This window comes from Falco punctatus (genome assembly GCF_963210335.1).
Source record: "Falco punctatus genome assembly, chromosome: 9".
Classification (NCBI taxonomy): Eukaryota; Metazoa; Chordata; class Aves; order Falconiformes; family Falconidae; genus Falco; species Falco punctatus.
The window spans coordinates 18,948,092-18,970,794 of record NC_137589.1 but is presented as its reverse complement, the minus strand read 5'-3'; the positions used below and the strand labels follow the sequence as shown (position 1 = coordinate 18,970,794).

The window sequence follows — 22,703 nt, the reverse complement described above, 5'->3', positions numbered from 1 at the left end:
ACAAAAGCCAGACAGTAATAAATTGCATTAAAAATATATCAAGCATTACCTGACTGATTCAACATTGGCATTTGTCCCATTATTAAAAGGCACAAAAGACTGAGCAATGAAAGTATTCAGCATCACATCCATTATTGTCAGTAAATTCATCAAGATTAGCTTTAAAAATTTATTAAACACATGTTTAATATTCAGCATGTAGATCAGTAAGAAATCTTTTTTGGAAGGAGTAAGAAAATAAAGTTGGAAAGGGCAAACATTTAAACACAACATCCCAAGACACAAAGGCTCTTCCTAGAAATCTATTTTCAAATCCTCCCAGAAGAGTTTTCCCGTCTGCGCATCACTCGGCAATCATTCAAAATAGATTTGAGGACCCACAAGCCCACCCCTGGCAGCGTCGGGATACCGCAGCAGCATCGTCAGCAGCACGGAGCCCTTCTGGTGTGCCTTGGGTTGCAGACACACAGAGAGCAACGAGGCTACAGAGGTATCGGCACGCTGCCGAGCCACCGCTGGTCTGCTGGCCGGTTCATTACACCTGCAGTCTGTAACAACCAGCACAAACCAGAACAGGTGGATTTGCCTTTTTATAACCATATCTGAGGTTTCCAAAGTCACCCTGGGTAACACATACAGCAGCCAGCTCCTGCAAACTCGGGGGCAGATCTCTGCCCCGCTTCTTCAAACAGCCTTTCGCTCAGCTTGTGCTCGGTGATGATATCTTCCACCCGGGTTATGTAAAGCAAGGATAACAACACTCCCAGGAACTGCAAAAGGAAGGGGCATCTCTAGTCAGAGATCAAACAGCACTTATCGAACGCTTCTCAAGGCAGTTTTTACAAACCATGTATACATACATTGGATATATGGGCAGGTATGTGGTACATATACAGACAGAAACTCGCATTGCTATTCTTCTTTGCATACAGGGGTATAAATGGGTCATTTTTGTGAAGAGCCAATATAGCAGAATTGCCATCCCTTGGAGTATTAGAAAGTCTCAGTGGACACAGCTAAGGGGAGGGAAGGAGTCAAAAATACCAAGCAAAACCAAATTCACCCACCAAATCCTGTAATATATCACAGTAATGCTACTAAATTACTGGAACGCCACCTCAGACTCATAATGAAATGCAGTTGAATGGGACTTCGTGTGCTGTAGCAACAAATCAGATACTCGCTTTAATGGATAATGCACTGGCCCCTCCTCACCTGGGGTAGCAATATGCCGAGCAGCACACCGGCCATGATGCTGTAGTTGTCCAAAAACCAAATCAGCACTGCGTTCGTGCATCCCCGGACGTATATAACATGCTGAACACTCAAGCGCTGCAAAATAACAGAGCAAATGTTCAAACAGACAGTCGCGCTGTTGTATGATACAGCAACACAAGATAACTCCATATTCAGGGAGGCAAATTTGGTCCTCCTTCCCATCTCTTTAAACCTACTGAATTTAACAGTGAACTCATCACTAATTCTTCCATCTGTTTTTAAGTTGTTCCACACCTGAACCAGTTCTTTTATTTTTTGTTAACCTTTTTTTCCCCCCCTAACTACTTTTCTAGAAGAAATGCATCCAACTCTCACTTTAGACCACTTGGAAAGTAGGTAAATCTCTCTTTAGCTTTTCTCTCTGCTTCCAAGTTGAAAGTACAGCAGTGGGAAAAATTGCGGACCAAGTGCTTTGCAATAGACTCTAAAAAGGGCAGGAACAAGAGGATTTCAGATTCAGTCCTGCAAGCTGCACTGCACCGTGACCCCAATCGATAATATAGAACGCACTTGAGGCTGCAAAGAGTCCTAAGCAGATGAATGGGGTAAAGTTAAGCATGTGTTTAAGTGCTTTGGGCGTTAGAGCCAGGCTGGAGCATTTAGGCGATTAAGCCATAAATCAATGAAACTAAATTAAGACAGGTCATATGTAAAGGTAACCAGTAATCCCAAAAACCAACAATTGAAGCTGGCATTGTGCACCAAGTGCCTCAAATGAGCTGGGGAGAGGGTTTTTTTCAGACCAACCCTGCACCAACACTCCAAAGCTGGGAGTGGCGAACTCCCGGCAGATCCAATTACTGATTTCCCTTCTTAATCACTCTGCTATTAGTGCCTTGAGCCAACAGTCTCCACTCTGGAGTCACTGGGGCTATCCCCAAGAAGGACGACTGAAGAAGGAGGCGGCCCCATCCTGCTTCTTGAGGGAGGAGAGGGCTGCCAACACAACCTGGGAAGTCCCACTCCTCCTCCAGGAATAACTATTACAGGCTTAAAAAAAACCCCACCCACTACTGGGATATAAAATTCTTCGGAACAGCTACGTTTGCTTTACCGAAACTGATGTTACTCAGTGAGAAACTCTGGCTTTTAAGTATTAAAATCTTTCCCCAACTCAAGTCACTACTTAAAAGTATGAAAGCAGCTTTCTTTGCATTAGTAGTGTAATTAGCCTGAGCGGGATGAGCTTTGGGAAGATGTGCTTCATGCAGGTCAACCAAGGAATTGTGGAAGATACAAAGAAGGGAAGATAACGCAGTCAAACAAGATTAGCTTTTTTAATATGTGAAAGTTATTTCAGATAAAATCATCTAAACTGCCAATTTAGCTGTCTGGTAGATTTAAGCATGCAGAAGACAATTTTATAACTGACAAAAAAAACCCCAGAGAAACACCACCTTTTGCCACGATGGGGCAGACACTGGTTACGTTACCTCTTTGTCAATGGTTTTGTATCCGCACATAGTGTTGATAAGGTCTGTCTGAAAAGAAAACAAATATAAACTGCAGCAGAAAACAAAAGTCACCAAAAAATTATCGTTACTCTTCTTGTGTTCACCCAGCTTATGTAAGAGCAACAAGAGGGTTCTGTCCCAGTCCAACAGAAGTTTCTTCCAGCAGCTTCAGGGCCAGATATATATATATGAAGTCATCTACGTGACTTTAGAGAAATCAGTACTGCCACTGTGTCACAACACAAGGCATTTGAACCGTATCTATCCAGAAAAAACAGTATGGCATTAGAAACCACAGCTAGCTACGGCAGAGCTGTACGCCACAGCTGTTTCCAAACAGCTGGGTTTCATTTTAAGGCCTTAATAACTTAACACATCTCATTAAGAAAACCAGGGGTTAACACGGCCATCATGCCATCACGATGACAAATTTAAGCTCAGAAATATCTAAACCCCAAAAGCCATCCTATACTATGAATGCTTACATGAACAATTTATATGACCAAATTTATTACAATGTATTTTTATATATCATTATATAAAATTCATATATTTAAAAAAAGGCTGAGTGCTTGCATTTATCACAGATTACTAACACATTTTGTGTAGCCATTTAATATTTTATGGGGGTCCCAAAGCTCTACCTGGCCTGGCAAAGCTAACCTGAAAATACTGCCCTTCACTTACACATCAGCCAATGTAAAGCCCAGTGGCACCAAAGGAAGCAATGAACGAAGCCAAAGACAAGGACAAAAATGAGAATACACAAATGAGGAAAATAATGCAGAACTAACTCTACTGTCTTGACCTTCCCTCAAAATTAAAACAAGATGTAGAAATGCAATTTCTAAATGCTGGTGGCCTCTGAGCAGTAGCCTGGGGTTCCCAGGCCACCTCCCCAAGAAGGAAGAGGGATATTTGCAAAAAGATGGAAGATGGATGTTACAAAACACCAGAAACGCCATCCAGGGTCAAGTTTTTTAAAACCCTCAAAAAACGGGCTCTCACCTCAACCACGCAACTTGCTGACAAACAAGGTTCAGTGCATTCCTAAAAAAATAAAAGCTCCGACTACTTCACAGGGCTGTTGGGAAAAGGTGAGGGGTACCCATCTGTCAGCCAGAGGTAATCACTTGGAAGTCAAAGTTTGCAAGACCAGGCATCAGCGTGTTGCTGTGTCTGCTGTCAGTGACTTCACATTTACAGAACGCTTGAGCCTAACCAACAAACGTGCGGCCATTCCCAAAATATGCAACCGCAAGGAACATTCACATCATTTAATTTTAAACACAGTATTTGCTAACATCATCGTGGCACCAGGAAATGTACACGACTGAGATAAATGTATTAGAAACAGAGGACTATAGACATTTGGGGACCAATTTTTATCTACTATAGTAGTGTAAGTCTTTAATAAATACTTTGATTTAAAAATAGTCCCTCCAGAGCCCCCCCATACGAGCCTGGCTCGTGTTAGCACAAGGCTTTTTCAAAGGATCAGAATCCAACCTCTGACATTAGCGGGAGTTTTCCATGACTACAAAGTGAATGAGTAATCACAAACCATATCTGTCGTTTTCCAGGACAGAAACCAGCCTGTATTTGGAAGCATTTGTCAAACATACAAGATTTATCCATCTTCCAGTTGGTTTTGTTTTGGGTGGTTTTTTTTTCCCCAAGGCAGCTGGCCATAAAGCCACGATGTTTGCATCGTCCTGCCAAGTACGTGCCCACACCACTTGGGCTTCCCAGGGCCCATCGATGGCACCCTGGTGCAGCAAAGCCACAAGCCCTAACACACCACAGCACCTTGCTGAACAGCCTACCCTTAAATAAGAAGTTTTCTTGTTATTTTGGGGCTTCTCCCAGCCTTTCGATTAACTTCCCTGCGTTTAACACTTCACAAGCTACCTTCAGGCTGCAAGTAGCCTCATCCCACCCTCCCCAGCTGCCAATTAAGCGTACAGAGAATACACACCCTATTTTCCTTGCAGAAGTTTTTATTTTAGCACTTTACTGCCTAACAGGTTGCATCTGAAATCCTCAACGTGTTTGATTATTTGTGCCGTAGCTGGAAAGGCACTTGGTGTTACTGGTCACTGGTTATTGCAGCGCTTCGCCCTCACGGTACTGCTGTATTTCCACACACATGAACTAACCTTTTAAAATAAGACTTCAATAGAGAAACGAGTGCTACAGAAAAATAAGCAGTAGTTTGAATGGCGACTAAAAAGCCAGATAGCTCTTTACTAGTCAGTTCTATCTTCCTTTACCATAATCTGAAAGCAAAAATCCTGAGCTCTTCTGCTCCGTGCAGATGTGGATCAGCAGATACTATTTTCATATACACAACTTTCTTATTCTCAAATACCTAAGACTTAATAACTGTTTAGCTTTGGTTTCTGAGAATAAATCAAAGCTCAGCACAGATTTAAAAAGACTCTCATACACAGAAAATGTGTAAACATACGTAATAAACACGCTTCTCAGCAACACCTAGCAGGATTCCTGACACAATTACTGCATTTATTTCCCCCTTTTTTTTAAATTAACAGTCATGCTCAAGGCAGACACTGAAAAGGCAGCACATAACAGGTACCAGTAGGCTATCCATTCTGAGCTCTGCTGTGCCTGCTCTCACGCAGGCTCACGCTCTCTGTCCCATGTTCAGACCAAAGACCAAAACCCAGTGAGACAGGAATTGCCCACTCTGGTTTTAGGTTGAGGTATAGTTCTTCATCAAATTCAGTGTTACACCCATCCCTCAATGAAGAGCGATGAATTAATACTGCTAGAACGTATACAAAACACATTTACATGGAACTTAACGCCTGGCCCTAGCACTGTCAGCACCACTTAATAGCAGTTCATCACGGAGTGAGAAACTGGTCCAGACTCCAGCTGGCAGGGTGTCCTTCCAGGCAGGGAGTTTTTACAGGGTGGCAAGGCGGGCAGTTTTTGAGGCTGGGTTAGGGCAGAGCAGCAGCTGCAGTCTAGACCTGCACCCACAAGGATGCACTGACCCTGAGGGCATTTGCCTACATTTCTGGATTTTCCTGGATGACGGGGTTGTTCTGTTTGGGTTTTAATTCACACAGCACACCACTCCAACCCCCACCCACGGAATCAATCAGGGCCCAGGCTTCCTGGCAAAGCTGGAGCAGCAAACCCTGGGGAAAACACCAGCAAAACTTAATTTTAAGCAGCCCTGGTCCAGGCAGGCCATGAGGTTAGAGGAGCTCCCAAGATCCCTTCTGCACTTCTAGGACTGCATAGCGGGACAGTAAGACAGACTGGAGCCAACCCATCTAATTCATTATTTTCTTCTTTTCAAGCTGTCAATACCCAGGGATCCATAGGTCCCATTTTTGGGAGGGACCCATTTTCCTTCACTTCTTCCCCCAGACTTTCCAAAGTAAGGTACCTTTCTAAGCAAAGGCTGGCAACCCAGCAGAGAACAGTGATGCTGAGATGCCAGGACTTACCTTATTCGTGACGCAGCAAGTATAGGGCACCCCGCAGGCCAGTGGTCCTGGCGCCCCACAGTTGTGGTACACATTTTGTGACCAGTCTTTATAATCTTCCCCACCACAGCACTTAAACTGGATGAAACGACACAAAAGGCAAAGGAAAAAAAGAAAATCGTATCTTAACAGAAAAAAACCTAAGAATAAAACAATTTTAAGAGCACTGAGCTACCCAGAAATTCTGTCATTTTATCAGCAAGGTACATAAGAATGAATATGACAGATGCAACCAAAAAGAATTAAAAATATAGGTAGGTGTTTCTGTATCACTCATCGAGCTATTACCCAGGGTACCAGAGCAAAGTACTCAGGGCTAAGTTCCACCTCCCATCTTTTCTGAGTTGAAAAATTGTCTGTTCAGGTCTGGACATCATTAAGCACTGTTTTTACATTCATTCCATCTTGAGCTATAACATCCTTCTGTTTTTTTAAGGATTGCGACTACATTTCTAAATGAGTCTAAAAGACAAAAGTGTTGCTATAAGGCATAAAAATAACCTCACCAGAACATTTTGGGTGTAATTCAGTAGAACTGAAATCTGGCAAACAAATAGCGTAAGTTTACACTGACTTAATACAAACGTTCACTTTGTACTTTAAACAAAGGGAAAAGGAGCAGTTTATTTAATCACTAGAATGTATATTCACTGTACATAATTTTGGGCAGTGCATGGAAACTTTAAAGCATTATGAAGTCTAATGACAAAATTTCCTCAGGATGGTTTCCTTTTGACAGACTTTCCATGCTAACTTTGTTTTTCAAAGCAGGCTGCCATCTCCATAACGATGTCTTAAAATATACATATCACTTCCTAAGTTTTGGGTTTGTTTTTTTTTAATGATTATTTGGCATGGTCACTGACATCACATGGGCCATGACATCACATTTCTGAAAATTTTCTGCTTCTTCTATAGCCTCTGAACTGCACTGCAGAACTCTTCAATAATCCAATAAACATTTCAACACACCAGCCTTGGAAAAAAAGAAGGCTGTGAGTCAACTACACGTGCCATTAAGTAATGCTCAGCTGGGCTCAACACAATTTCTGAATTTTCGTTACAGGTACAGATGCTTCCCCAGGCATTTCCTTTGAATAACCACCTTGTTAAAGAGCTGGATATGTGCCCTTGAATGAAAATACAACAGCCCAGGTACAAACAGTGTAACTGCCACCTAATTTCTCTTTATCCGGTGCCTCCTGTTAATAAGATGCTTTTGAATGTCTTGGACCAGCGAGCAGAAATGCTGAGCACAAGAACTTGGGTGGAATTTAGGCTGAATTTGCCTGAATCCAGCTGCGGAGCCCCTTTAAGGCTACACGGTTGCAGGATCTGGCCTTGAGCATCCAAATCACATCTACCAAGGCAAAAGCTGCACTTTGGTCCCCCTCTTCTTGCAGTCATTTAGAGGGCTTCAAATGCCAACTGGGATGCTGGCGGAGCCCTGACCACAGCAACACTGTAACAGATGACACAGGAAATCTCATCCCTTTCATCAATAAGAACTTGATTATCACATCACTGGAAAAACTCAAAGCTGTCACTAAGGTCCTACTGCATCTCAGCACTGAATTTGTCCCAGAAAAAAAACCCAACAAACAACACAAACCTGCTTTTGAACAGAATCCATGATGTTCTTGAAATCTAAATCATCGTAGTAATTCTCAATTCCTCTTCTAATATTATCATTCAAAAAGCTGATTGTCTAGAAGGCAGAAATAAAACAAGATTCATGGTTTACACATACCAAAACAAAATTAAAAGAGCAGGTTAAAGTGACATGTGTAATCGATGAGCACAAAAGGAAAGCTGCTTTTTTTAAGAAAAAAACAAATACCAGATAAACCATGGCACAGTCCTGCAGGGACTGACCACCCGTTCTCTTTTAAGGAAGCAGCCTTGCTGCTGGTTTCGTGCTGGGAGGCACTAACAGTGCACCACCTGCCCAGCAAGGTGCTGCTTCTGAGGTTCTCCAAGCATCTCCTACAGATGGCCCCGTTACCCCTGGGCAGGATCTCTCCCGCTGGGCACTGGGGATCCCTATCACTTTTTGGGTGACAGAACGGCAGGTTTGGGTGGTGTGTCTTGGCACCGTGGTCTGCACTACACTCTGGGCAACAAGAGCTGACTCTGTCCTTGCTCAACATCTTCCATGAAATTTAATTTCCATTAACTTTATTTTCACCACTTTATTTTCCAAGGAGTCCATAATTGCCAGATAGAGCGATTCATTCTATCTTAAAAAAGTGTATCTACGTTTTACAGTGGTTGTTTTCAGAAATATGGCAGTGGAGCGGTGGCAGCTATAAAATAGTATCTCCTCAGCTTGTCATATTAGAAATTAAATCAACAAAACATTTTTAAAGTTCAGAAGATGAAGGAAGGAAAAGAAAGGGAGAAAAAAAAAAGTGTATTTAGTTTTTAACATCCTTTTAACATCCAGCACAATCATAGCATAGCAAAAACTGAGACGAGTCGGAACAGAACGTAACGCCTTTCCTTTCAATCCAGCTGCTAAAATAAAATGATCACAGTTAAATCCTTACAGGTCAGAAAGAAACCTGAAATACATCTCCTCGTTTTCTCAGTATTACAAACAAAGCAGGACAAAAATAACTATCACATAGATGACTAGGAGTAACACGGGATTTTGCAAGACCAGCCTAACTGGCCAAGAATGAAGAGCAGCAAGTACCAGCTCTGGCGCTACCTGGATCGCCTCATTTAGACTCAACAGATTTGAGCGGGAAATAGAGAAAGAAATGGGAAAAATCAATGAGGCATGCAAAACAATCAGCATTTAAATAAAGGCTATGACCCTAAGCTTTTTTAAATACTTCTTTCTCCTTCCCATACTAACCCCAACTTTTCCATTAACCTCTTAAAACAAGCCAAGAAACCCATCCCTGAGCACAGCTGTCCCGCTCGGACAGCAATACCTGTGTTGGGAAACCACTTACTGCACAAAAACCCCAACAATACTTTTTCTTTGTCTGAAAGTCAACGGCAATTCTTCCTCTCCCTCTCAGCAAATACCATCTTTGGCATTTACTTAATTTTCTGCCAGTCACATTCTCTGCATCCCATGATGCCCACGCCTCTACACCGGGCAGGCTGAGCTGCTCCCTTTGGATGAGCGCTCCCGCCACAATTCACAATAAATCCTTGTGCAGGGCCAAGGAAACACCTATAGCAACAGCTAATGAAGGCTTCTAGAAATTAAGATACTGATCCACTGCTCTCACAAGTCAAGTTCATGATTTCAGTCCAGCACGGAGTAAGAAGAAAACACCAGCTATGGAGAACATAATACAACTTCAAAACAATGTGTTGTTATTTTTTAAAAAAATCTTTTTTCAAGCTGCTTTTTTTTTTAATAACTTATGTAACACAGTATGTATGACTTCTTTTTGTGGAAATGAGATCAGTAGGATTGGGGTGGGGAGGGAAGAGGTCGCATTATTCAGCACCTCCTTTTAACACTCACACTCTGCTAGATTAGAAAAAAATCAAAGAATAGAAATCTAGTACTTGCCATAGTAAATACATTTATGTTTTAAAGCATTTCTAACAGGAAAAAAAAAAAGTCTGCTGCTTTTTTTTTAGAAAAATTAAGTTTTTCATATATGGCATGCTTGTAAATTATGGGGTCTGCTACAGAAATTCCTTCTGCTGCGTATGAATGTGGGCGGGGAAGAGCTGTCCTTCAGGTATGGTGAAACATTTTGGCCACTAAAAAATAACAAAGTCTCCAAATCCAGCTGGAAACTTTCCAAATCAGCAGTCTGAGACCCAGATGGCAAATCAGAATAAAGCACTTTGTAATACATGAAGAGCTGGAAACTCGTTTTGCCTGTATTGCACGTTCTTTCTTACCAGATTTTCTTCAGATTGTCTAATCTGGAATTAATCTCCAGAAGGGGCAGCCAATCCCACCCATCCCCAAATCTGAAAGGCCCTGAAAAGTCTGGACCTGACTTCAGACCTCCATCAATCAGTGCTCAGGTGACAATTTTTAACACCTTTTATTTGCTCAGTAGCACAGCTGTAACGGTACGGATTGTGAGTAACATCCTTGGTGATCAAAACCTCAACACAAGCAGCTCACCTGGTTTCTGAAGATCAGGGCCACCACGCCACCAGTCAGCTCGATCAGCAAACAGATGCCAAGAATGTACATGAACTGCAAGAAAAACAATTGCAAGTGAGTCCTTAAACAGAACAAACCCCAAACACTTTCAATTAGTGTCCTTAAGTCTGTAACATTCAAATGCCAACATACTTGGCTTTCTGCACATGAGATGTCATTTTAAAGAAAGATATAAAATTATGGTTTTGTTCTGACAAAACAGTTCATGTCACAAGAAAGCCTTTTTTCCTCACTTGAGCCATTGTAGGCTTTGCCCAATTGGCAAACACATCATCCTTCTGCTTTGAATGGACTCAAAACCGATAGAGCATTTATCATGACCAAATGCTTCTCTCCATAACAGCATCCCAGAGAAGCATATTAACGGACTGCTACAAACCACACTGCTCTGTGTTTGTATGCTTCCTACAAAAACACCACTTACTGTTAGCTTTCATTTCTTGGGTAAAGCAGTGCTTTAAGATCAGCCAAACCATCTTCTACTAAATTGCCAGTGTTAAATCAAAGCAAAATTCTGGGCTTGGTACCTTTTAGTGTGTCGCTTCAGAAGAGGGAACTGAGCTGTCCTGCATGACCAAGCCAGCTCAGCACAGAGGCTCCAAGATGGGCACTAACAGGACTTACCATGCTCAGCGGTAAAAAACTGACATCTGCTAGCTCTCTATTTACTTATTCCTGTGTGTATATATACACATACTCACAAATGTGCTCACACACAACCACAACGTATGCATCTGTGACTAGTCCAAGTGCATGCTGAATATGAATAATATGAAGAAATCCATAGCAATACCCAAGATAGCTGTGATGTGCCTGTACTTCAAATGTTTTCCCAACCAAAAAGATTCTTTAGGCATAAAAGATGGGTTTTATGTGAATTTAGGTCTGCTTCTTAACAATAAACTTCATCGGGAGCAATGTTTTATGATCCCTCATCTAGAAAATAATCCCTAATGCTCCACCCTGAAAGCTGGTTTAAACTCCCGTGCTCTCCATACCCAGTATCAGCGTCAGTAATTCACCAGGCAGATGCCTTTTCTCCTGCTAAATCCAGAATCAGCCTGAGAAGCAGACGTCAGGGACTTTCTTCGTTTAAATACCCTACCAGGTTTGCTACCACAACAGGAACAGAAAACGTCCTCGGCATCAGATGAGGAGACACCACCGTGCTCAGAGTGAAAGAAGCCACCACCACCTAAGGACAGACTTCCAGTAAAATTCCAGCGTAATTTCAAACCCCACAGTTACCTCTTGCTTTATCCTACATGACATACCACGTATTTAGCATTTCTTTAGACCCAGCTGGCTTGAAGGTGAAACCCACATTTTGGTGCTTTATTTTTAATTAACCATATGTGCAACTTCCATCTGCAACCACAGCGTTACACAGGAATCTCCCTAAAATTCACCCCTTCAGAGGCACTGGAGAGAAAAACTTTGTTCCTTTCGTTTCTCCTTTAGGGCCCTTCTCTCAAAGCTCTGTGGTGCTCCACAGCAAACCCTGTAGCCCACGTTCCTCCATCTCCCCTCACTGTTCCACTCCCCAGACGAAGGCAGAGTGACCCCAGCTACCACCAGCCTGACGGATGTCAGCCTGACCTGGGGTTTCTTTCTCTAGCAGCTTCCTCCCAGTCAAAACGAGAAGTGTTTGGCAAACCACCAGAGACCGCAACTCATCTCTGCACTTAACATCCCAGCAGGCAGGTTCATGGCTTTAGGACCCCCCCATTCCAACAGGGCAATGCTGGAGCCAGCAGCTGCCTCTCCCCGGCCACGGGGCAGCACTCTCCTCTTCTCCCACGCAGCTCTGAGCAGGGCACGTGCTGGGGTATGGCCAGCCCAGAGGAAAGGCTAGCGTCAAATAGTACACCCACAGCTGAGTTTGCACAAAGTACACGCCAGCTGATAATAATTCACATTCCTGGTTGTTTTCCATAAAGCCCTCAACTACTGGAAAGCTGGTTTTCCCGGCACTGGGCTCTGACCCTCGCCTGTCCTGTCACCGGCAAGATGAAATATTGCTGCTCGCCGACGGAGGGACATCCACAGACCACGGTTAGGGGACCACTGCCATAAAGCAGTTTCAGATTTAATTAAAATTAAAAGAGTGACTTTGTTAAAAACAATTTAAATGCAGATAGAGTTACGGGTTTAAATTCAGGTGAAGCTGAAAAGCAAAAGCAATGAGTCTTAAAAATTAAGAATAAAAACCCCAACACTTACTGCTTGCAGAAGGCATAAATTGTCTCTTAAGGAAGCCAGTACACCCACAAAAGATACCAGGAACATTATAATGCCCAAAAGTATTAAAATAATTGCTGGGGCTAGAAAGGCACTTTCTAGAGTTTTGTATTTCTGTCTTTCAACTTCTGCATAAATCCCAACAGCAAGGACAAGGGCTCCGATCACCTGAAACAGAAAAAGAGAAGAGTACAGATGTTATTCTTTCTCCCGGTAAACACAGAGATGACATTTTATGAGTGAGTACACATGAACCTGTGACCACTCACTTCGGAATTAATTATAAACAATCAAAACACTCAAATCAGAAGTTTGAATTAAAAAAATGAAACCAAAACAAAAGACCCTCAAAGATTAAAGCAGAAAAAAGCTGAGTTAGAAAAAAAACCAACACCGCTGAGATTTGTTCATTTTAAAAATGTATTTAATAACTTTTTAACATTCTGGAAGTTAAACAAATTGAACCATACATCACTGGTTGAAGTGTAACTTATTTCTCATCTGAGACCACAGACATTACATATACTAGCAAATGCCACGGCATTAATGCTCCTCCTTTGCATGTCTGTCTGTCCTTCCCTCTGTGTGTGCGTGTGAATATATATACGCCTCTAACATAACACAATTTCTAAGCCAGTTGGCAATCAAGATCTTAGTACATATCCCTTAGTATCAGCTGCTATTGTATCTAGGCTCCGTAAATACGGCCAGGTGTTTCCTATACCTCCACTCCTGCCATCAGGGGAAATGCACTGGATTAAAAAAGGAGAAAAAGAAAAGCAAGCTGGAAATTACAGCACTTTCTTAAGCAACTACTAGATAAAGCTGACAAGTGAAACAAGATGTGATGCATTTAATTTAACAAGGTAAAGATATTTCAATCAAAATAATCACAGTTAAGTCAAAATAATTTGGTATTAAACCTATGGTGTTCTGCAAGTCACTTTGAATTATACTGAAGTAAAAAAAAAAAAAAAAATAGCCCACAATACTTAATCATGAAAATTGCAGTGGGAAAACTTTATTGCAACTCCAACAGCCAGGCACATCCCGAGGGAAGAGGCCAGGTTCAAATCGATCATTTTGGCAATCTGATAAACAATGTTGCCCTTTTCTGACCCAACATTTCTGCAGGAACCCTGGATCTGCTCCCTGCACACCAGCGGCGAGAATAACATGCTTCTCAATCACACAAGGCTTTTGGATATCATGTGGTATACAACAGTGAAAGGTCTAGATAAATATAAAACATACTTACTTGCAAGACAGTGAGCCCAACAGCTGAAATATTGTTTTAATTATGGGATATCTTAAAATAAATAACTTGCTGAAAAGTCTTGGTTTTCTACAAGAATGAATAACAATCCCAAAGGACAGTATGTGGGGAATGCCACCAAGTTATCATTTAGAAAAGAAAAAACTCAGAAGGGTTCACCCATAAAAATAAATGTACTGAAGCTATATTAAATGTAACTTAAATTTTCACATGACCAAATTCAGAGCAGCTTCCCCTCCAAACAATTCAGAAACTGTGCTGTAAGGTAACAGAAGAGAAAGCATGGTGGGCAAATAACAGGTATGCAAATTTACCACTTACATGCTTCCACTGTAAAATGGTAATTAGGGTTTTTTTATTACTGAATAGTCAATCTGCAGTGTTAGCTTTATTCTTAAAAAGAAATCAATAATTTGGGCAATAATTTATAAATTTTGTTTCAAGCAGATGACAACACCAACAAATCAGGTTGACATTTTTAAATACAGCTGTAACAATCGAGGAAAGAATCTCAGAACTATACAAAACAATTGCAGATTATAAAACTGGTGACTGTACATGTATATGTGATTCAGGAGTTCTATTATTATGATGATTTTAAAAAAAATTAAAACCACCAAACCCTAAAACCCTGATACCTTTGTGTCTAGATGGCATTTATGCTGCTCAGAAAGCAGAAGATCTATAAGCAGCAACTTAAAGGCAGCATCTCCCGCAAACACTGAAGCACCATGAACAAGCTCAATGCTTGCCTGGTAGCTTCCTTGTTTAGAAAACTAAAAAAAAAAACAAAAAACAACCCACCAATATTGGACATAACACACAGGTATTAAACCTTGATGGGGATTATCTGAATGTCAGAAGTGTGTTAAGACTACAATGTTTTGCTGAAATGTCTTTTTCTTAGCCATAGTTTTCTCATCAAAACATTCAATTTAAGATTTCGGTTTGTTTGTTTGTTTTAAAGATTCAAAGGTGCTTGTGAGCAGAAATACAAGGCGCATTCCTGCTTTCAGAGCTTAAGATATATAGACACACGTAGCGACCTTTACACACATACGTATCTTCACCCCGTTCCACCTGCAGGTTTGCTCACATACCCTCCAACACCACCTCTAGCATTTTAAGTGCACGAGAAACTTCAGTCCTGCCTTTTGTTTCCCGATACGAGCTTGGCCCCCCAGAAAATCCCCAAATTCCCCCCTTACAAATTCCCACCCATTACAGCTTTTAATGCCCCCAGTGGCCGATGTCCCACCCCAGACAAACGACAGGATCAAAGCCGCCTTGTGACCAACGGGGCATAAACAGGGGGAGCTTCTCACCACTCCTCTGCTCTCTTCTAGAAGTGCCCCAAGCCGCTTGCTCTGCAAGGCTTCAGGATACCGGGCATGACAATTATGTCACCCCCCAAGAAGAGGACTACGAAACACCCATGTAAAAAAAACTCCCTCAGGCAACCCTAAATTAACAGTTCGGCCAACGGTGGCACGCAGAGGGCACACGCCGCATGCTGCATTCAGCGGCACTGCTGCCACGCCAGGAGAAAAACATCCACCAGCAAACCAAAAACTCAGAGTGACCAATCATATAGTACACATGCGCACACATTCCAAGTTTTATACAGATTTTGAAGTATAAAAAAATATTACGGGGTTGGGGGGAAAGCCTACCTAAGTATGCAATTAAAATCTTCATTCCTTACAAGCAGGATTTACACTTTTATTATCTTCCGGGTTTTTAAACATTTAATAAAAAGATTTTAAACCTTTAATATGGTCAAACCAATAGCAGCAATTATTTATGCCAAGCAGATGTGCTAACTTGCCAATCATTCTACCCCCATCTCTTCTCCAGGACTGTGCTCTCCCTTCCTGTGACTAGGGGTGGGAACGCAAGCTTTACGTAGGTGGCCCAGCAAAATACACACTGTTTACATCCTGCATCCTTCACAACAGCTCCCAGTTTGGTAATTCACCCTGTGTCCGCAGGAAAAATTAACTGGCCTTAACTGACATTAAACGAGTATCCACCAGCAAATAGCTGGGACTTTCACTGGGGCTTTTGCATGCACAGAAGCTGCTTTCCCAAGAGAAATGAAAAGCATTTATTTATAAGCAGCGGTTTTAACCCTTTACTTACAATACTTATTCTTAAATAAAGCAGCGGCCACTCAATAACAGCACCTTCTGTTTAAAATGCTGGACGTTGTTTCAGCCAAGTGAGAAAAATTACATTACAGCCTCATTCACCAGCAAAACAGTTGCCTGAAAAAGTTACAGTGATGACTAGTTTTCAAAAAAGCCCCGGGTGACACAGGAAGATACAGCAGTGACAGGGCTTGTAGCAAATGTCCCCTCTGGCACTCCCAGCAATGCTTTCATTTCCTTTCTGCCTTTGGATAAGGCTGATATTTAGTTCCTGCTGATTCTAGGCAATCCTGGGTACTCGAATCTGAGTGTTCATCACTCACAAATGTAGCAGAAGAACAGCAACAGCAGGGAGGAAACCAAATGGCTGCAGCACCCTGTACATCAAAGTCCCCAAAAGAACACAAATCACTCAAAATTTAAGCAAGCCAATACACAAAAGCCAAACTTTACTCCCACTTACACCGATTTTTTTTTTTTTAAAGTCAGGAAGAGTAACACAGCTGAAAAAAGAACCAGACCACTGACATTTACAGCTGATGATGAGATCTACTTCCCTAAGCTAGAATAAAAGAAAATTTCGAGAGAGAAACCCACGCACCATGGCTCACACAATACAGTGTGTGTTCGGCCTGCATGCCAGGAGCACGCTGCCCAGCGCCAGCCAGCCGGCCAGCCAGCAAACGCCAGTGGCCCCAGCCATCCCCTGCCCGCAACCCCCATCATGCCTGCCCCCCTCTCTCCTCCCCCAGAGCAAATCATCTCCCTGGCAGAGCTGACAAATGGAAGCTCTTGGTTATAAACAAGGGCAGAGCACTGAAAATGCAGAACAAGCAGCTACAAAGAGTAAATAAAATCCTCAGGCTGCTTAAAAGAGGCTTTGTCCTCCACGGATGCTCAGAGACACATTTCAGAAGGGCTCTTTTTCTGCTACCGGATTAATTTTTACACTCCACCAGCAAGGCCCCTTGCTGCCAACAGAAAACACGGAGTAGCCAATGTGCACGGCCCTTCATGAAGGACCTGCTGCAAAAGAGTTTGAAAAATAATGCAACAGGTTTCCCTTTTCTGAAAACGGTACCTGCAGAATAGCAGCTGTGGCGTAATGCAGGGAACTTTGGGGTCGAAACCCAAGGGTTTTCCTCAGTTGGTTTGTCTAGGAAAGACAACAAGGTAGCCAGGATCCCCACATGCCTGAATTACATCCAAACATTTTGCATTTCAGTTTTTGTTCATTCCTAAACCACAGCTTTGATCAGGCACCTACTATCGAAGCTGGTAGCTCTAAACCTCTTTTCACACGTCAAAAGCTTCACGCTCCCACCTGGAAACACCGTGTCTGCCAAGGCAGGAACGGTGCAGCAAAGCAAGCGCTTCTGTGGCATTTAAACTGAGAGGGCCAGAAGGAAATCCTGCCCGAGCATCCCGTGCATCGGTACAGCCTGGGGCCAGTGCAGCCACGCAGCATCACCCCAGTATCCCGGAGCATCACCCCAGTATCCCGGAGCCTGAAAAAAAGCAGCTTTAAAGTGACGGTCCTTCCCAGGAGCCCCAAGGCTCCTTCCAGCCCGGGGGTGCCGGGTCAGGGCGAACTTGTCGCGTTTGAGGAGCCCGCTGCAGCGGCCCGGAGCCCCCGTCCGGGAGCCCAGGGCTCGCAGGGGCAGCACCAGGTTCCAGCGGATTCCAAAGCTCCGCGCATCGCCCCGCGGGCTCGGAGCAGGAACTGCCCCGCACGCCGGCGGCTGGCTTTGCAGGGCAAAGGCTCTCCTTGCCAAGCACCCCGAGGGGGAGAAGGCGCATTTTCGTACAGGCATACATAATGAATTTTATCCGCCAAACTCCCAACCCCTGCAAGTCCCCATCTGCTAAAACCAGTTTATCGGTCCCTCGGGAAGGCAAGGGAGCTGCACCCACCGGCACAGGTGTGCCAGCCGCCGCCTCGCAGCGCAAGTGTTCGCAACTGAAAAACCCCCGTGCCTGGCGCGGGGGGGACGCGGCGCTCCCCGCCGGACCCCCGCACGGGGACCCCGCCCCACCAGCCGCCGGCGGCGCCCCCCGCACCCCCCGGCCCGCCGCAGGCTGCCCGGCCCCCGCCGCACCGCGGGCAGCCGCCGCCCTCACCCAGAAGGTGGTGGAGTAGGTGATGAGGGTGAGCTTGAGGCAGAGGTAGGAGAGCCGCCCGCAGTACCGCACTTGCTCCGCGTCCCCCGCCGCCATCCTCCCGCCCCGCAGCACCTGCCGCCGCCGGCCCGGCCCGGCCCGCCCCTTCCCGGCGGCCCGTGCCCGCGGGAGGGACCGGCCGCGCCGCCGGGCGGGTCCGGGGCCGCCGCCGCTTCCGGGACCCGGCGGGCGGGGGGGCACACCGCACGGGGAGAAGCGGACGGTACGGCATGGGGCGGGAGGTGGGCAGCACACACGTCGGGAGGGAGATGCAAAGCTCCGACGCGCTCCCGGATTTGTTTTGTTCTGGTTTTTTTTTTTTTTTTTCTTAATTGCCTTTGCAAATGCCCCGCGGTCGGGGGGCGGGCCCGGTCGGGGCTCTCCCCGCCGCTGGAGCCATCGGGACACCCCCCCCACCGCCACCCCCCCAGCTCCTCCCAGAGCCGCCGCAGCCCCGCAGCCCCTCACCGCCGTTTCAAACAGCGCGCACAGCAGTCCACGAAGCTGCTGCCTGGGTGTTTGGCGGGGCGTCCGGGAGCACGGCAGAGCGGCACCCCCACGCTCTACGGCAGCAAACCGAGCGACACCGCAGCGTTTACCGTTCCTTGTGACACCCGCAAAACCGCCCGTGCCAAGGGGGTCCCGTCCCGCAGATAAAGCGCAACAGCTGATGTGCGCGCTGCCCTGGCCGCCTGCCTGCCTAAAGGGACATGTGCCCGGCACAGCGGGTCACTGTTGGGTCTGCACGGCCCTCATGGACTGCAAACGCCATTCATGCCTACCAGATTAAATAACCCCTTCCAAGGTGGCAGTGCTGCGCTCCTGGCCCACAAAGTGCTATTTTCCTCGGGGGGAGAAAGTCTCATTCAAAGTGGCAGCCAGCTATCAGAGAGTTGGTTGTTGCATCCCGGCCTTGAGCACAGACAGATGGCCTTGAAAATCGGCGTCTGGTATCAGAGAAGATGACGTGCAGCAGCATTTATACTTAAATTAGCTAGTAAAGAGACTGTGGAAAACCTCGGAGCTGCATATGCAAAACTGTATAAGTCGTCAGCCGCACGTGGTTTTGTTAGCTACATACAATACACCAGTAGTTGCTACCAAAACCTCTTTTGTAAAGCCTAAAAAATATTCCTGGACAATTCTGTTCTTAAAAGTGCCATTGGTTTTCCATGCAGCACTAAACTCTGCTTCCTGGAAACAAATAATGCAGCCCAGGTCCCTGCTGGTGACAGGACAGCACATCGCCTCTTAGGTTTCTGACAGTAAGACATAATACAATGTCCTAGAGCATCCATCTTCTAAAATATCAAGAACTTCAATTTTCAGACAAATTTGCAAATATCCCTGACACCCACCAGTGGCACGCAGGCTGGAAGTTGCCTTGCATACCATGTCAGTGCTAGGAGTTAGTCTGCCACACGTGCTTCATGTCTCATGGGCATCGCTCACACCCAAACACGTTCCCGTTGCTTACGCATCTTCCTTGTTTGTGTATTAAACTAAAATAATAGTTTTCTTCCCTAACACCTTACCTTGTGATTTGTGCCGTGATTTCTGCAAATAACATTCCTGGGCACGACTGGATGGATGCGAAGCTGATTAAAAGGGGCATCCATTTTCCTGTTGTTTTTCACTTTGAACCGAGCCAATATGTCAGAACAGGTTCCTTTTATGAAACCAGATGAGAATAACAGAATAATCCTTTTCTTTGTCTGAATCCTAGACTTTGCCTAGACAATGAAATGGCAAGGTCTCTGGATACAATTACTATAGTTCAGTGGCAAACGGTGGTTTAAAGTAAGATGCCATGAATTGCCTGCAGTGCTGAGGGTCCTTGGCCACGCTCTCTCCAGCTGAGCCCAATGCAGCACACAGCTGCAGTTTTCCAGCCGAGAGTTTGGCACCTCTGCCAGCATCGAGGCAGGCTGGGCATTACAGCCTCTGCTCCCGAGACCATCCAATGGCTCATCTGGCGGGGAGAGTGTGTTCATGTTAAGGATCAGTAACTTCCACATTTCCTCAATCACCTGCAGCACCACCAGGGTTGTCCCAATTGTCTACAAGGCATGGTAGATCCCATGGACGGTCTTCAAAAGCCATGGTCTGCAGAACATTTGACCCAGGGCTTTAGGAGATCTGCAGAAAAGGGAAGTGAACCCACAGCTAGCCCTGCACCAAAGAGTGGCAGAAGGACCCTAAGCTTTTCAGAGCTACCAGCAGCATTTTTTCTACCTTCTTCCAGCCCAGGCCTGGCTGATAAAGCTGCAGTCTGGCTGCACGTTGCCCCACCCAAGGTGGCTGCTCATGGACCTCACGTCCTGCTCTCAAAACTGTTCCCTGGGTAAAGGTCCTTCCTCCCAAAGCTGAATCCAACGTGCAACATGATTAAAGTTTCTACTGCCTGTATTACCTTGTACTGTATTATTTTTCCAAAATACAAAATGCACCTTATTCACCCTTCCTGACCTTCCAGACCCACATCTTTTGTTTGCATCTCTCACCTTTCACACAGGCCTGGAACTGGTGACTCAGCACAGGAATGTTTGGCCTTGAACAATCCTGCCCATAATAAAAACAACAGTGAAACCAGCCAAGCACAAATACCCTCTCTCAGATAGTCCCTTTCCCTGGTGTAACTCCAAAATCATTGGAGATGCAAGTTTTGCCCATAGTCCCAGGCAATGTGACTTTCCTAAGGAATTTGGAGCCTGCCTTTGTAAAAAATCGTTTGATAGCACATGCTAAATCACTGGCCAGGCTCCAAGATGATAACCTTGTCAATGCACAACTAGCAAACAAATAATAGGTTGGGTGTGTATAAACGAAAGCAAGTCCTTGATGACTTGTATGATGAAATGGTGACCAAAGGATGGCTGCTCTCTGATCATCACCTGATGATCTGATGATCACAGGGACCAGGGCAGGTGGTTCTGAAGAAGTTTTCTAGGAAACGTGGGCACCCTGACCATCTTCAAAGTCAGCCAAGAGAGTTTATGGTTTCACCATTGAAACATCAAAAAGTACAGTCCTTCTTCTAAGCACTGGCTTGTGGTCTGCTTTCTGTAACAAAGACCGGTACAGCACTTTAGCTGCGCTCTCAGCTAAATGTACAGAGGTTTTTGCTTCTGTTCTCCTTGGAATTTGAAGAGATTTGAGAGAGGCAAAGAAAAATTCTGAAAAACACTATTAGCTGTTGGATTCATGTTGCAAATCATGAACAGCCCTCCTGGACTGCATACAGAAACTGGAAGGTTCATGAGTTGTTTAATGAGGTGTCAGTGGAAGACCTGCAAGAAGAGCCTGGAACAGCTTTGCGGTGCATGTGAGAAGACACGTACAAGTGTGGTTTTGCAGTTTCTGGGTAGGGAAGTGAGTGGGATTACCTGCAGAGAAGTCCATCATGAGGAGAAGAAGATATTACATGTAATACTACAGGCATTAATTTCTAAAAAAAACAACGCTTGGGTAATACCGTATCAGAGAAGACCTGGTTTAAAGAGTTGTGGTGAGGTGATGGGTTAACTGAAGGCTACCTACAGAAATTAACGAAGCAAGTCTGAGCTGGTGGGAAGGATCCTGAACCAATAAATACTGCCCTGTTACAGGGGAGACTGGCACAGCTGCAGCTCCAGCAACTTTGGGAGCTGGAAAATTACTGCTATCCCAGTGCTGCTTGCACAGGGAGAGTTTTTTCCTTTATGTTACTTTCTGAATCCTGAAAAGAGGTTTTCGTGTCCAAAACCAGGTTTTAATACCTGAAACACTTTCGGCTTCTAGCACAGCAGGCATAGCCAGTGCCAAGTACCCTTTGAAATCTCAGCCTTGACATGTTGCTTATGTTTGTGTCCTTTGCTGCAAACCTGACAGCGAGCAAGAGCACTGTGCTCTCAGCAGAGATGGGAGTCAGGGTTCCCCTTTCCTGCGAGGACCAGGTACTCCTTCTTGCATGCGTGAGGTCGGCAAGTTTCCACAGCACATGCTGGGAAAGTGGATGCAGTGGTGCAAAGGGGGAATGCCCCTTGCCTTGTTCAGCCCCTTAGCATCACAGAGTACAGAGCATCATGAAGCAGAGGCTCCTCTGGATGTTTTCATGCTAGACAGCAACCAGAGAAGGATTTCTGGACTTCCAGATGAGATCCTGGGTGCCAGCTTTCCACTGAAGCCTTATTTGAAGTCCCAGCTCAGGTCTGGCCTTCACAAATGCCTCTCTCCTGGCGTTATTCAGTTGACCCTTCAAGCATCAACAGGACATGTTGCTGGAATTTAAGTAAGTTAAATCATACCAAATCTACTAAATATAGCTGCTTGAGTCATATTATATAGAGCAGTTACCATTAAGTAATATGTATTAAAAATGCAGATAAGCCTCCAAATAGCTGCAGAGAGCAAGACCACCTTGCTAAAATTGTGCTGAATATATTTTGTTTCTCTCTTGCTATGAAAGCTTGGAGAAAGCCAGGGAGG

General features: G+C 44.7%; 1 protein-coding gene across 1 annotated transcript; it reads right to left on the bottom strand.

Annotated features, from left to right (window-relative positions):
* Positions 1 to 155: 155 nt before the first annotated feature.
* On the bottom strand, positions 156 to 22,702 carry TSPAN15 (tetraspanin 15). The gene is made up of 8 exons (XM_080401374.1): positions 18,198 to 22,702; positions 12,633 to 12,818; positions 10,368 to 10,442; positions 7,869 to 7,964; positions 6,218 to 6,334; positions 2,712 to 2,759; positions 1,216 to 1,332; positions 156 to 770 (listed from the first exon to the last, which is right to left on the bottom strand). The coding sequence occupies exons 1-8, from the start codon at positions 18,291 to 18,293 to the stop codon at positions 618 to 620; spliced, it is 888 nt and encodes a 295-aa protein (XP_080257500.1). The 5' UTR covers positions 18,294 to 22,702; the 3' UTR covers positions 156 to 617.
* Between the last annotated feature and the right edge of the window lies 1 nt (position 22,703).